The following is a 14,317-nucleotide window of genomic DNA, read 5'->3' as shown; positions in this document are numbered from 1 at the left end:
TTTTTGTTTTTGTATTCGTACTGTCTTTGAATTTTACAATATTTTTCTTGAGAAAGGTCTTTTAACAAGACCGAAAACGTTAGAAGTTAATAAATTTGGCTGCACGTTTAAAAGGTTTTCGAGTAAGTGTTTATCTATTGTTTGAAAACATTCTCTTTTTTTTTTTTAATTGGGAGAGGGAGATATTGGGGAGATTTAAAATTTGGATTTTTTTCCCCTTCATTTTGTGAGGTTGGGAGTGTCCAGAAATAATATCAATATTTTATGATAAATGTTATGGGATATTTAAAAAAACAATGAAAAAAGTTTAAAATTTTAAATCTTTTTGCCCATTTTTTAGTCTTTTTTGAGAAAATTTATCTTCCACTGAGGTAGTATCCAGAAATGCTAGCATGTTTTTTATGCTTTTTGTTAATATTGTTTGATGAAAATTTATCTCCCACTGATGTAGTAGCATCCAGAAATGTTATGGATGTTTTGTGGTTAAAAATGTCATGGGAGATGAAAAAATGTGGAAAATGCTAAAAAGAAAAGCTAAATTTAAAAATTTTTTTGCTTGTTTTTGGTAACAAATCTCTCTTGAAAAAATCTCCCACAGAGGAACTGGCCAGAAATGTTAATGTGTTTTAGAGTAAAAAAAGTTGTGGGAGATGTCGAAAACTAAAATAAAATAGAGAAAAAACACTCAAAACAAGTAGAGAATTCAAAAATTTAGTTTTTTTTAAATAAAAAATTATCTTCCACATGATTACAGCTAGAAGTAATATTTTATTATCTAGATTTTTTGGATAGCTTGTGATCTAATTGTGTTCTGAAGAGTAATTTTTTTTCTTTCTTGTTAAGAAGACTTACGAGAAGATAAAAACTGAACTCAAAAGATTCAGGTAAGAGTATTTTTGCTGGCTTTCTTAAATTCTCTCTCTCACAATTAATGCTGCCTCAGGTGGCAAGTGTTCTATGGTGTAACTATACTTCATTATAGTTTAGTATGTAGAATGTCTACTAGGAATTAAATTATTAATAGGACTTATTATACCGGTGACCTGGTTCTGCAAATTTAAGAAAACTAATCAGAAAAAGTCTTTATTTTTCACCTGTACGCACTTTGATATTATGTTTCGGACCAGTTGGTCCCTCTTCACCAGGTTTACAGCCAACAGTTTCTAAAACGAATTACTATAGATACTTATTACTTACGCACACAAGTTTATACACAAATTTTGTGTTTTTTTCCCCCTTACATTTTTTGGCTCTTGTAGGATTAGAATTTGACTGTTACCATAATTTTTCTGTTATATTTTATAACAGTCAGGAAAGTTATATTGGTATAAAGTATGCATCTTTAACCTGTAATGCAGAATTTTTAGTAATAAAAATTGTATATATTGATATATTATTAATTTATAGGAATTATTTAAATTTTATAAGCTTTCAGGGTTAAGTTGTTGTGAAGTGTTATAAAAATTTGAGGCAAATGTTTAAGAGTTAGAACTAAAGTTTGGAAAAAAATTAACATTTAGAATATTGACATATTTTATGTAAAAGATTATATCAAATTCAATTTCATAAATGTTTCTTTTGTAATGCATTGTTTGATTGTTCTAAATGTGTAATATATAACTTGATTTTAAGATTTTAAAATTCACTGAAGCATTCCTTAGGAACAACTTTCAAAATGTTTTTATAATGATATTCACAGCTGCATTATTAGTTTAGGTGCAGTGCAAGAAGTCTTTTTAAAAGAAATCTCTTGGCTAAAAAAATTAATATGTAGATAAAGCTGTAGATATACTGGCCAGATGGATGGAGCAGTAAAAGCCATCAACCTGTAATTCTGTGGAACATTTCTGGGTCAGAAACCGTCGGAAAAAAATTTCTGGAATGTTGCGCCCCATCCTACCTGGCTGTTCCCAGTTTAGGCCTGGCCAAACCTGTGATAGACATTTTTTGTGTCCTCTGTGTTTTAATTCTTTCCATCTTGTGGAAAGAATTAGAAAAAAACCATAAATGCATAGCTGACTAAACAAGCTTTTGATCATTTTAAACAATGTGCCTGATTGAAATTTCATCTTCAGGCATAAGCAGGTAAGTCTGTAAAGAATACTCAATCAGCAGTTTCTTTTATCAAAGAATTAACCAGTTGGCCATCTGGTCCTTCAGAGGTTCAGATTTGAACTGTCTGTCTATCTTGTAATTTATGACAGATAATACAGATGAAGACAGTCCCCATCCCAAATCTCCTAGAACGGGTTCTCGATATTTATTATTTGTGGATCCCTAAAACTCCACAGTATGATAGATTGTGGACCTTTGCAGAATTCTGCAGACCACCGGTTGAGAAAAGTGGCCCTCGAGTGCCGATTGGCCCCGTTACAGACTGGCCAATTATGCCTCATGGATGGGCTTGGTCATGCAGCCTATAATGCAGTCACATAAAAAACTTTAATTAATTAATTAAGCAAGCATTTATCAATCAAGCAATGTTTCTTAAAAACCATATGAATAATGTACAGATTAAGATAATATAATTCAATATAAAATGACTATTACTTTCACAAGTCTGTATACCTTGTGTGGTTGGTTATACAAGGCATTTTCCTATCAGGTAAACCTAAATTTCTAACAAAAACTATTGATCATAATGCAATAATCTGAAAATTAAGAACAGTGATTTATGATTAAATCTTGACAAAAATACTGATTTCAAAAATTCATATTTAAAATTTAAACTATAAGTTCCCTTTACGTTGTAAATACTGAATTTCATTTAACGATTTAAATGTAATTCAATATTTATATAAAGTTTGAATAGGATCAGTGGCATGAATATTTGAAGAGAGTTCAGGATTTTTTTCAAAATGTCACCTAGAAACCAATTTTAACAAAAACTATTCTCAAATTACAGGATTAAAGTTCTGAATATATCAAAGTAGAGCAATCTGCTTGGCAGCTGAAAAAATTTCAGTGATGTATCTTCATTCCCGAAAAAGTCTTATTCATATTTATTAAAATGGTGTCGATAATTTGGATATTTGAGTGATTCCAATACTTTCGACTGAAAGGACGTAGTCAAATTCCTGGCCTTTTGACTTTTTCGTCTTACATTTAAGTAACATTTTTAGAGTGCTTTTATCTTCTGAATGAATAATTAAGTTTCTAAAACTAACACATGTAAATAAATTTATTTACACTTTAAATATACACCTACAATAAAACATGACGCACATCTTACAGTAATCAATAAATACTGGTTTGCTTATTTACAATTAAGACAGCATGTTACAAAGATTCAATAATCTACAATCTATGTGTGAAATGATATCATTGGCACTGCTATTTAATTACAAATTAATTAGTTGGTCATTTGTAAAATTATAGAAAAAAATGTGCCAAATAAAAGTTGAGCATATTTGCATCAAAGTCAATAATTTGTACAAAGTGTTAAATAGTAGAAAAGACTTGAGCATCTTTATTTTTGCTCCCTCGAGGGTGTCGTCTCTTACTTTAGAGCGTAAATCTGGATACTTTGCAGTTATATTAGAGTTTTCGATAAGCAATACTCTAGCACCAAAGGATAATCTGCTACTCCTAATTTGTACTCGATAGTCGATAATTTACATAAGAAAATTAACCCGTTTATAATACTTTACGAACCGGCGAATATACAAAACAGACTTTTGCATAGAAAACGAGATAAGATCGGAGAGCTTCCTCTAATTCTCTCCGAACCTTTGGTGCAGAAATAAAATTGTAATCTGAATAATTGATATGGCAGTGTTTGAGGTTGCATAAAAGGAGTCTTCTTGCATTTTTTCTTTCCTTTAACACGAACTGCTCTTAAATGGTAAATCGTTTTCAAAGAGAGACATTTTGACTAAAGGAGGCGATCCCAAGATACCGTTTTGCGAATGAAGTTGATATCGTTCTTTTAACTGGTTTAAAACAGACATGAGATGGGTATTTGCAGCATCCAAAGTTTGAATCTTTCTTTCTTGTGCATCAATCACTTTTTGTTTGGCTGCAATCATGTCTTGTAGTTCTTGCTGTTCACGACGCAATTCGTCTTCTACTGTGATTAATCTGTTAATAAATAAAAAAAGATTTAAAATATTTTTAGATAATTAAGAACCATTATATAAAATGGATTTTTTCACTATTAATGTGCCATATATCTTCTAATGGTGGCTTCCGGCATCTGTTAGAGCCCAGCATTTATCATGCCCAGCTTATGGTTATGTTTTACAAAAAAGAGGAAATTGAGTAAGTCAAAAAAATACAGATATGGAAAAAGCTAATTAATGACCCCTTTTGTTACTTTAAGATGTCAATCCATAATCAAAAGTGAAATTGAAACTCAGTTATGGAAAATCTCCAGAGATTGACTTTTATTCAGAAGAGTCTTCACTGTAACTTAATGTGTATTGGAAACTAGGCATTTATTGGAAGATATATGATATTAATTAAAAACAATACTCACAATTGGTTGTGAGTATTGTTTTTAATTCCAGTTCCAGTATTATTAATGAATACTGGAACTTTCATTGATAATGAATTAGCTATAACTTGATTGATTTGACATTTTCTATATACTTATATATTTAAATTTTGTTTTTCTGATTTAATTACTGTATATAAATCTGTTGGTATTGGGAAAAATGTAGCATCAGTAGTAGCAGTACAAAGTTACATCCTGTATAATTAAAAGGAACATCTTTTGCTTTCATATCAGGAAATTATGGTAACTTTCTGTGATCTGAACTGAAGCTTGTGAATATGCCATCAAAATCAATTTGGAAGTTTTTATCTGATTGTTTTGATAAATAATTGATGTCACTTATCTAATAAAAAGAAGAATTTACGACGTGGAAATGTTAAACAGCAGAGTTGACAGTCCCAAGATGACATAAGAAATTAATAATCAAATGATATAGTATAGACCAATAAGCTGTCAAACAATTTGGACTAGGGAGATTTCTTCCAGACTATTCTAAATTCAATGCGTTAATTTTAAAAATTAGAAACTAAAAGATGGTAGCTTAATATGTACTGGGCTACAATATGGTTGATATAGCCAAATTCTTCTCAATAAATTATTTGATTAGTAATGTTTACATGTTTACCAGGTTTGGTTTTGTGTAATAATTACATATGACGACAAAAGCAATTTGTACATTATCCTACTGTATCTTCCGGCGTATAAGATGACTTTTTAACCCAGAAAAATCATCTCAAAAGTTGGGGGTCGTCTTATAGGGCGAGTATATCCCAAACTCTATATTTTAACTGTAAAATTCGGGGGGGGGCTTTTACACCCAGTGTCTCGTACGCCGAAAAATATGGCAAGTATAAGATATGCATATATGTGAACCCAACATTTTAATTATTAAATAACACTTGAACTGCTTAAAATATTGAAAACAAATATAGAAAATACAATGTTGCCAATTATAATCTCAGTTTGCCATTTTTCTACTAATGAGCTAATGCAGTTCTGATGTACAGTACATAGCTTGTTTCCATTAACGAAGGCTTTTGCAATACAATATAATAATGTAAATACTGCTTTTTCTCCCACATAGCTTGTTAGCTACAACCAGACTATTTTTATGCAAGATATATAATTCTGGTTGCAGAATCTATCTCAAATATAATACACACACAGCATTTTTGTGTTTGTATGGTGAATTTTTGTAGAAAAATTATTCCATGACTCAATTTTTCTGTTTAATGTATCAAATCACTTGTGCAGAAATAAGTAAACTAAAAACAACTATTGATGAATATAATAATAATATACTTATTTACTCTACACAAAGAAAAATATCAATGAACAGATGGTTTTTCCAATTTTAACATATTAATGTATCTACAAAAACAGCAGCTGCATTAGAATCCTATCCTATTAAATTTGATGACTTATTTATATTTTCCAGTGTGATAGTAAATACAATGAATAAAAATTTTTTCACGTCTGTTGATTTCCTACATGCCGTGGATCCAGAATTGTTCATCAAATTCACTATTTTATGCTATTACTTCATATAGGGGAAGGAAAGATTATTTAAATTTGCATTTACATAATTCTAGAATTATGGAAATCAAGCAAAGGTTTTGAATGACATCTGTTTATTCTTACATTTAAAATATAATAGTATTGACAAGAATTTGCAATAAAATTAGATTTAAATGTTATGTTGTATTATTTCTAGGAGAGATTTTTTTTTTGGTAGTTCGATATATATTTTATGGAAGAAAATATTCTCGAGAGCATTTATTCCAAATTATAAAATTCGGCTGCATGTAACGACAAAAATAACTCATAGTTATCATTGAACAATTCAAATTTTAAGATATAAAAGTAAAAAAAAAGAAAACTTAGGTAATTCCATTAAATCATCAATCAAAGAAAGGTTATGTAATCATAGCAATTACAAAGTAGTATTCTTTTGCTCTATTAATATATAAAATTAAAATCATAGTGGAAAAAATATTGCACAGTCAGAGAGCTTTGTAAGTTATTAAATTCAGGGAATATTTTAAGAAAATAAAAATGCTAATGCCTTTAGACAGGATTCTACTACAAATATCTTACGTGTCATATTAAATAGAAGAGTGATCTAGAAAAAATATAAAGTAGTAATTCTTTTTTCATGCCAGAAATAAATCCTAAAATCATGCTAATTAAAAACTATAAGAATGAAAATGTATGCAAATATTTTTTTTTTAAGAAAACAATTTAAGTGAATTTAATAATAAGCAGATTCATATTAGAAAATTCCATTAAATCCATAATGAACAATCGTAAATTATTTGATGATGTATGTTCGTTCAACTTGAATTTTCTCGTCATAAGTAAGGATGCAATAAATATTCGTCCACTAATTTGAGATTGAGAGCATATATTTTAAATTTATTTAATTAAAAATATGACTGTCACAATAAATAACTGCTCGTTCTTATTCTAAAACCAATACTTCAAATCAGATGGTGCTATGCAACTGGTACCTAGAAGTGACTGCAAAGTTTGGTCTTCTAATACAGAGACAAGATAAAATTATTAAATCAACTGAAACATTTAATATATAATAGATTATAAGATATTTTATTGTAGGGCATTTTCTAATTCCATTGCAAAAATGAAAAAAATATTTTAATTTGGTTTCTAACTTTTGATATTCGGACGTACTAATTGCATATTAGAAAATTATTCGTGTTAGTACATTTAATAATCTTGCTTTTGCTATAAATGTAAACACTTAGAGATATAATGAAGCATTCGAGAGTTTTAACAAATTTTGAATTATTCCCATACAAAAGCTTGCTATGAACTACCCTTCAAGAAACTTAAAAAAAGAAGAATAAGCATAATATTTAGCAGTATCTACTTCTAAAATGCATATTTATAACAACCGTCGTTCCAATGACTCGTCTTAATTAAGTTGTTATGACGACGGTTGCTTATTATTTTTTAATTACCAGAAATCACTAGTTAACTAGGTTAATCATGTGAGTCAGTGATTAGAGAATTTAAACTACAAGTGTGTTGTCATCTGTAAGAAACTTTGATAATGTTTGCATTTTCAGATACTTCCAAACTTAATTGCATATTTAAAATTCTGCCGTAGACAATTATCATTTAAGTACGATTTAATAATACGAAAATCGTATCGACTGACTTGGATGTATCGTAATTTTTGTATATATATCTGCTATGATTTTATTTTAGTTTAAAGAAATTAAATATTCTGAATATATTTAAATACTTTTTAAGTAAAAATCATCTTAAAATTTTGATTACTTACTGTCAGACAGCCAAATAATTTGGCTTCAGTATCAGTCAAATATTTGATATTTGACCAAATCATTATTCATTGCATCCTCAGAATGAACAATGCTAAGAAAATAAGAAATTTAACATTTTATAAAGACAATTTGGAGAAGCTATAAAGAAAGGAATAATATATTTTATAGAACAACTAAAATAAAAAATATTTAAATTATTTGGCTGTGTTAATTATTTAATTCATTACATTCTATAAATTAAATATTAAAATATCTCATCATAAACACAAATTGTTAGTTTATGTTTTGGCTAAATTTAAGCTTGTTTTTTAACAGACGTGTTTAAAAGTAGGCATTTATGTCACCATCTTGTGCTAAGATTATTAATTAGGAAATTCAGGAAGATTGATCTAATTTGGACATGAAAATTTTGCTTACTGAACTAATATATCGGTTACGCTGCCCGACTTGTCCAATCTTTGTAACTGTTAACCTTGTAATGAATATACATCTCTGGAAACAAAGATTGGCTGGTAATTAACTGCTAAAACATCTATTCTTCCAGAATTTTCTAAATTATTTAGTTTTGAATATAACGAACTATTAATTATTAATCTTAGCAAAAGATGATGGCATAACTGCCTACCTTTAGGTCAGATTTCACCATTTAATTAAAAATTATCTTGAATGTAGTCTTTACCTAATCTGGAAATAAGATTTACTGTTAAATTGGGTTTGGGTTATATTTAAGTATTAAAATAGGTTGTAGAGACCTGTTTACCTTGTAATAATATTTTTCATTTGATGATCTTTTTCTTCTTGCTGACGACGTAAACGTTCTTCTCCCGCTTCTAGTCTGGCCTTCCAGTCGGCGACGACTTGTTCTGTCGCGGTTTCTTGTTCCGTGAGTTTCTGTTCTGCACCCTGAAGTTTATCTTGTAAGTCTTCCATTAGATGCCTTAGTTCTTCGACTTGTTGTTCGTACTGTTTAAAATATGATTTTGATGACAACACAATATTCACAGACAAACACAAATGGCCGATCTTCTTCATGCAATACATATATCCGTCACCATAAATATAAACATGCATCGAAAAACATGCAAGAGTACACAAAACATCAAACTGGCGTGCTATTTGATAAGATAACATGCAGTGCATTTGACTCACCCACCTCTTCTAATGTTTTATTTAGTGTTTTGCAATTGTGTGTTTGGATTTTTGTATGAGGTTCACTGTCCCATTCTTCATCAACACTAAATTAAAATAAAAAGTTAAGTTAAATATAAAATAAAACTGAGTGAAATTTATCATATTATTTCGCACTTACTTTTGTTGTTCACTTAACAAAGAATCTGAAGAAACACCTTTTAAAAAGTCATTATCTTGGAGTGGATATATATTACTCGAATGTCCATTTGTTTGATATTGGACATTGTTGTTATAATTTAACATTGGCGATCTGCTTGCTACGGATGGCTGGGAACTCGAGAAATGTGGATTCGTTCGTGGTGCCGTAGACTTGAATGTACTACGACGTTCTCTAGGTGGGGTGAAACCGTCACTAGACGACGAACTCGTATAGCAATGTCTATCGTACGGAAGTTCGGGAGTAGATTCTGCTATTCCTTTAATAATTGAAGTAAAATTATTATTGAAATACGATATTAAAAATTTAATTCGGTATTTTTTTAAGAAATACATTGCAGATAAACAAGCATAAAAAACTGAAAAACACTACCTAGACAAAGTTTTCCCATTACAGACATGTCTTCATTACTTCCTACAGAACTGCAAGGAGACTGTTTTGCTTCATTGTCTAGTTTGTTAGGACTTGAAGAATGTGGAAAATGGTAAAGAGGATTATTGAAAGCAAGTGGTCCTGGCAATGGTGTAGCTGGTGAACTTTTTGTATAAAATGATTCTAAATTTCTAGATAGCTTTGATAAACAGGATATTCCTTCAGCTGAACTATTTCCATTAGGTGATTCTGCTGTATGTAACATTGACAGATTTGAAAAATTAAATGCAGAATCTTGAGATAATTCTGCAAGACTTCTGGGACTACTCGGAGGTGTTTCCAACCTTTCCGACACAAAACTATTGCCCAAGATATCACCGTAGAAACACGACTGAGCCAATCGCATACAGCCATCTTTTCTTAACGACGGGTCTATACCGTGACGCAGTGGAATGTTATCTCTGCCTTCTTTATTCTGATTCAATGCACTGTACAAGACGTAATCATCCGCAGTAGATAAATCCTGAGCTGGGAGTTTTCCACTCCCTAATATGAATGTGTTTCTGTAATTAAAGAAAATAGAAAATATCTCCGTAAAAAAGTTACGAATAATAAACTCTTACATATTTGAATAGTAGTTATAATTTCTTTCGTACGAGTTAAATATATACAATGATAAATATTAAACATTTTTGATCTCTAATCTTCAAGACATTTAAACTAGTTTTGCTGTTTAGGTGTATTTTTACTAATATACTGGTAAATAGGCAATTGATTTTTTGCATACCTACACTTAAGAAAGTTAGGAAAATAATTTAATAATTCAATTAAACTGCATTTGCAAGAAAATTTAAATCTCAATTATGTATAATTTCAAAAATTTAATACACTTAAAAAGGAACATTTAAGTCATAAAAATAATTTTAATAGTTTAAAGGCAATATGTTCAGTTTTCAGTCAGTTATTGATTTTGTTACAAATGATTTGGAAAATTTTTTGAATAAAAATACATTAACTGTAAAAATCATTTAATAAAAAATTTGACAAACTGAATCAATCCTGTTTCAAATGTGTGGCACCACAAGATTAAGGCAATATGATTAGTGGGAATTTTGTTCATTGTGAACAGATCTGAACTACAATGGAATTGACTAGAATGGATGATATAGATGATGTCTCCATCTATTGTGTATCTATTATACCTACTGTTTATGATAAATTGTAGGAATAGGAATCAGATTTGAACCCAGATTCCCAACGGCTATAAGTCGACACCCCATTTGGCTAAATTTTTACAAGAAAATTGTTCTATGTCGTAAAATTCAAAAAGTATTTAAAAATAACTGTTTCTGATAGAATGATTCATAATATCAACATAAACTTCATTTGCATTATAAATATAAGATCTATATTAAAGAATGTATTATATATTACAGATCTTATATTAAATATAAGAACTATTTAATGAATAAATACTTGTATATACATATAGAAACCAATAAACAGTATCTAATTTAGAATAACTATTCTGTTTTCAGTGTAAATCAAATAAGCAACAATCTTCTAAAAAAAGGAAAAAATATATAATTGATTTGTAAAGTAAAAAGAAAACAATTTAATTAAAGTGAAATAACTTACTGTTGTAAAGAAGTGGAATGTATTGTTTCTCCATTTTCTTGACTAGAAGTACTTGCTTGTTTTGTACCACTATTATTAATAAGATGCTCTTCTGGTAATGACTGCTGGTGGAATAATGAAAAGGGCTCATAGTCTATAGGGGTAACAGGACTATCAAATAATAATCCTTGTGCAGGTGAACTCATCTGTCTCATTACACCCGGTTGGGTTAATGCTGCCGACACGCCATCTAAAATGTGCTGCAGGTGATCGACTTGGTCCGCATATAACTGTAATTAAGAATGATTAATTTCATTACTACAAAATATACAATATAATAAGATAGTACAAGTATTAAAATGGAAAATTTTATAATAAAAAAAAAAAAAAATCTTAAAAATTGTTATTCAATTATTTTAATAAACAGATATTCTTTGACTTGTTATAAATTTTATAACAACATAATTAACAGCATAATTTGATTGTGGTAAAAAATTTCAATGAATTTTGTTAAATAAACTCGCATTAAATTTTTATGTTTAAATATAAATGACTTTCACAGTCATTAATTTTGAAGTCAAATATACAATCTTGATGTGTAAATTATTAATTATGATAAATTAACAGTAAAATCAATGTTAATGTTCTCTTATAATTTCAGAAATCCATTAAGCTACATGGCAACTATTTACATTTATCATCTTAATTACGTTTATTAACGAATTGTCTCGCGTCTTACCTTTTGGTTGATACGAAGGACGCAGTCATTCAACAAACTGTGCAATATAGATAATTCTTTTCCGAGATCAATGTAACCATCAAACTCTAACTGGTTTTCATGTTCTTTGGTAACTTGACTCTTAAATAATTTTGATTAAAAACACTTATTAATATTAATCTTTACTGTTAAAAGGAATTAAGATTTCCAAATAAGAAACTTACAGAAATTTGCCTTATAAATGCTTTCATTGTGCCCCATTCTTTTTCCACAAAATCGTTCATAAATTCCATAAAACTTTCTTTTCCTCCAAATCTAATTATATATTATTAACACATCAATATTTAATTAATACTTTTGTGTCATTTTGATAAAATTTCTACTAATTTAAGAAATTTTTATAATATATCTTACAAAGAATATATAGACATCAATGTATTTGTTTAATGATTTCATGTATAATTACAATCATAAATTTACTTACTTTGTAAAATTTGCTAATGTTTGAATGGTTTTAGCAACAAGAGTAAGATTACGTGCAGCACGACCCTGAGGATATTCTATAAAATATATGGATTGTATAAGAAAATAATATTTAAAATCGTGCTTATAGTTTTAATTTAAAAATATACCTTGCGTGAGATTAAATAAACTCGGCGATAATATTGCGGGACAAAGAAACCTTAAGAATATGGATGCACCTATTAAATTATCACTAAGTTCTTCTTTACCTATAGCAGCCAGAGACTGCCTACATTTATAAAATACATCTTGCAGTTCACTGTAAAATTTATAATTATAATTAACTTATTTACGTATTTAATTTTCTGCGATAATTTCGAAAAACAACTTACGCAGGAAAGTAACTAGCGGAATTGATCACTTTAGCCCAAGTCATTTCGACGAAAGAAATTAAAGTCGACTGTTGGCGTTGAAGAACGGCATTGTTACATACTTTCATCGGATCAACCTATTAAAGTGAAATTTGCTTATATATTATATAAACCGAATAAAGTACGGGCATCTAATATATAAATATTTATTCTCCAATTCAAAAATGAAAGTTTTATATTTTTTAAAAATATTTGTAGCAAGAGATAAAGTGATTAAAAATAAAAAATGGCTTTTGTTTTTAGATAAAATAGATTTGGACCTAAATTATGCATAAAATCATAAGTAGATCAGCAAAATCTAATTTGGAATCAAAGTTTTGTTTATTTATGTGACATGTAATTGAAAACATCTTATGTAAATTGATAACTGTTTATAGAATACTTTAGAAGTATCGTTTACATCAGGATATATAAAAATGAAAACTAATTAATTTTTAATGTAGATTAAAGAAATCAAATATGTCGGATGCTTGATTTTTTGAGAAAAAGATTTATTTTTCTAATGTAATTAATTAAATTTAAGTGGATAATAAAATACATTTTTTTATATTACAATCTATTTACAATGTGTGCATATATATATGTGATTACTATAAAATAAAATTAGGTTTTGATAAATATTCTAAGAATCATTATAGCTTGAGATGATAATCTTACTAAAATAAAAAGTTGTCTTTGATGATTGTTTTATGGTTTCATAATTGCTGGAAATTTTTAAACTGTTAATGAAAAACTCACAATTAATGCTATTCTAAAAATTATTTTTTAAATCTTATAAATATAATGCAGAAAAAATTATCGTATAAAATAAATTTTAATATAATTAACTGTCTATCCGTACAAATTATCAATGTACTAAATTATAATATACGTGTGCTATATCTTAGGAATTTTCACTTTGTATAATGCATTGCATACATTAAGAAGATAATTTTGATTAGGAAAGTGCTTTTATGAATTAAATATATATTAATATAAAGCCAGACAAATTTTCATAGTATTAGAATATCAGTAGAGGGTAGAGGATATGAAAATATGAAAGATTATAATGATTATTATTAATTATATATATATATATATATATATATATTTAATCTTTCAGTTGTATATGATATTTTAAAATTAAACTAACGTTCAATTAGTTACAAAATCAAATTACTGTAGCTCAAAACTATAAAAGTATTGGCTTATTTTATAATGTTTTGTATGCAACCCCAATTTTAAAACAAAGGCTTGAGTAGTTCTCAAATTTGCAAGAACAAGGATTATAAATTAATTATAGTTAATATAAAATTTGCTGAAAAATAATTTACTCGAAATTTTAATAAAACAATAACAAATAATAAGAAATTTATGAAAAGAATGATCAAGGAAAAAAATTAAGAAAGGAAATTGTAATCCAAGTCATTAAGGATAAATAGATTTTCCATTACCGGGAGAGGCCCGACCTGCTAACATTACTTTCTGAATGAATAGTGATGTGTTGTTTTACATTCAAAAATTTTTAACTTCATATTATAGCTCATATTGAACTTTCTTCAAGCAACTTTTATATAAAATTGTAAA

General features: G+C 28.3%; 1 protein-coding gene across 8 annotated transcripts in view; it reads right to left on the bottom strand.

The window, feature by feature from the left end:
• Positions 1-3,163: 3,163 nt before the first annotated feature.
• The window catches only part of LOC136975946 (ras GTPase-activating protein nGAP-like), a 40,830-nt gene continuing 29,676 nt past the window's right edge, over positions 3,164-14,317 (bottom strand). For 7 of the 8 annotated variants that reach the window (XM_067271116.1, XM_067271117.1, XM_067271118.1 and 4 more), the window contains 11 exons: positions 12,713-12,828; positions 12,491-12,639; positions 12,343-12,418; positions 12,083-12,173; positions 11,880-11,999; positions 11,162-11,430; positions 9,524-10,086; positions 9,113-9,410; positions 8,957-9,038; positions 8,564-8,766; positions 3,164-4,080 (listed from right to left, as the gene is read on the bottom strand). In XM_067271116.1, coding sequence (XP_067127217.1) covers positions 3,822-4,080; positions 8,564-8,766; positions 8,957-9,038; positions 9,113-9,410; positions 9,524-10,086; positions 11,162-11,430; positions 11,880-11,999; positions 12,083-12,173; positions 12,343-12,418; positions 12,491-12,639; positions 12,713-12,828 — 2,226 coding nt within the window. In that variant the 3' untranslated portion in view covers positions 3,164-3,821. Of the gene's footprint in view, positions 4,081-8,428; positions 8,488-8,563; positions 8,767-8,956; positions 9,039-9,112; positions 9,411-9,523; positions 10,087-11,161; positions 11,431-11,879; positions 12,000-12,082; positions 12,174-12,342; positions 12,419-12,490; positions 12,640-12,712; positions 12,829-14,317 lie in introns of all 8 variants that reach the window. The other variant, XM_067271120.1, reaches the window with a different exon arrangement.

Source organism: Centruroides vittatus, unplaced genomic scaffold (genome assembly GCF_030686945.1).
Source record: "Centruroides vittatus isolate TY-2023 unplaced genomic scaffold, ASM3068694v2 contig_392, whole genome shotgun sequence".
Taxonomy (NCBI): Eukaryota; Metazoa; Arthropoda; class Arachnida; order Scorpiones; family Buthidae; genus Centruroides; species Centruroides vittatus.
This window is presented reverse-complemented; position numbering and strand designations above follow the sequence as displayed.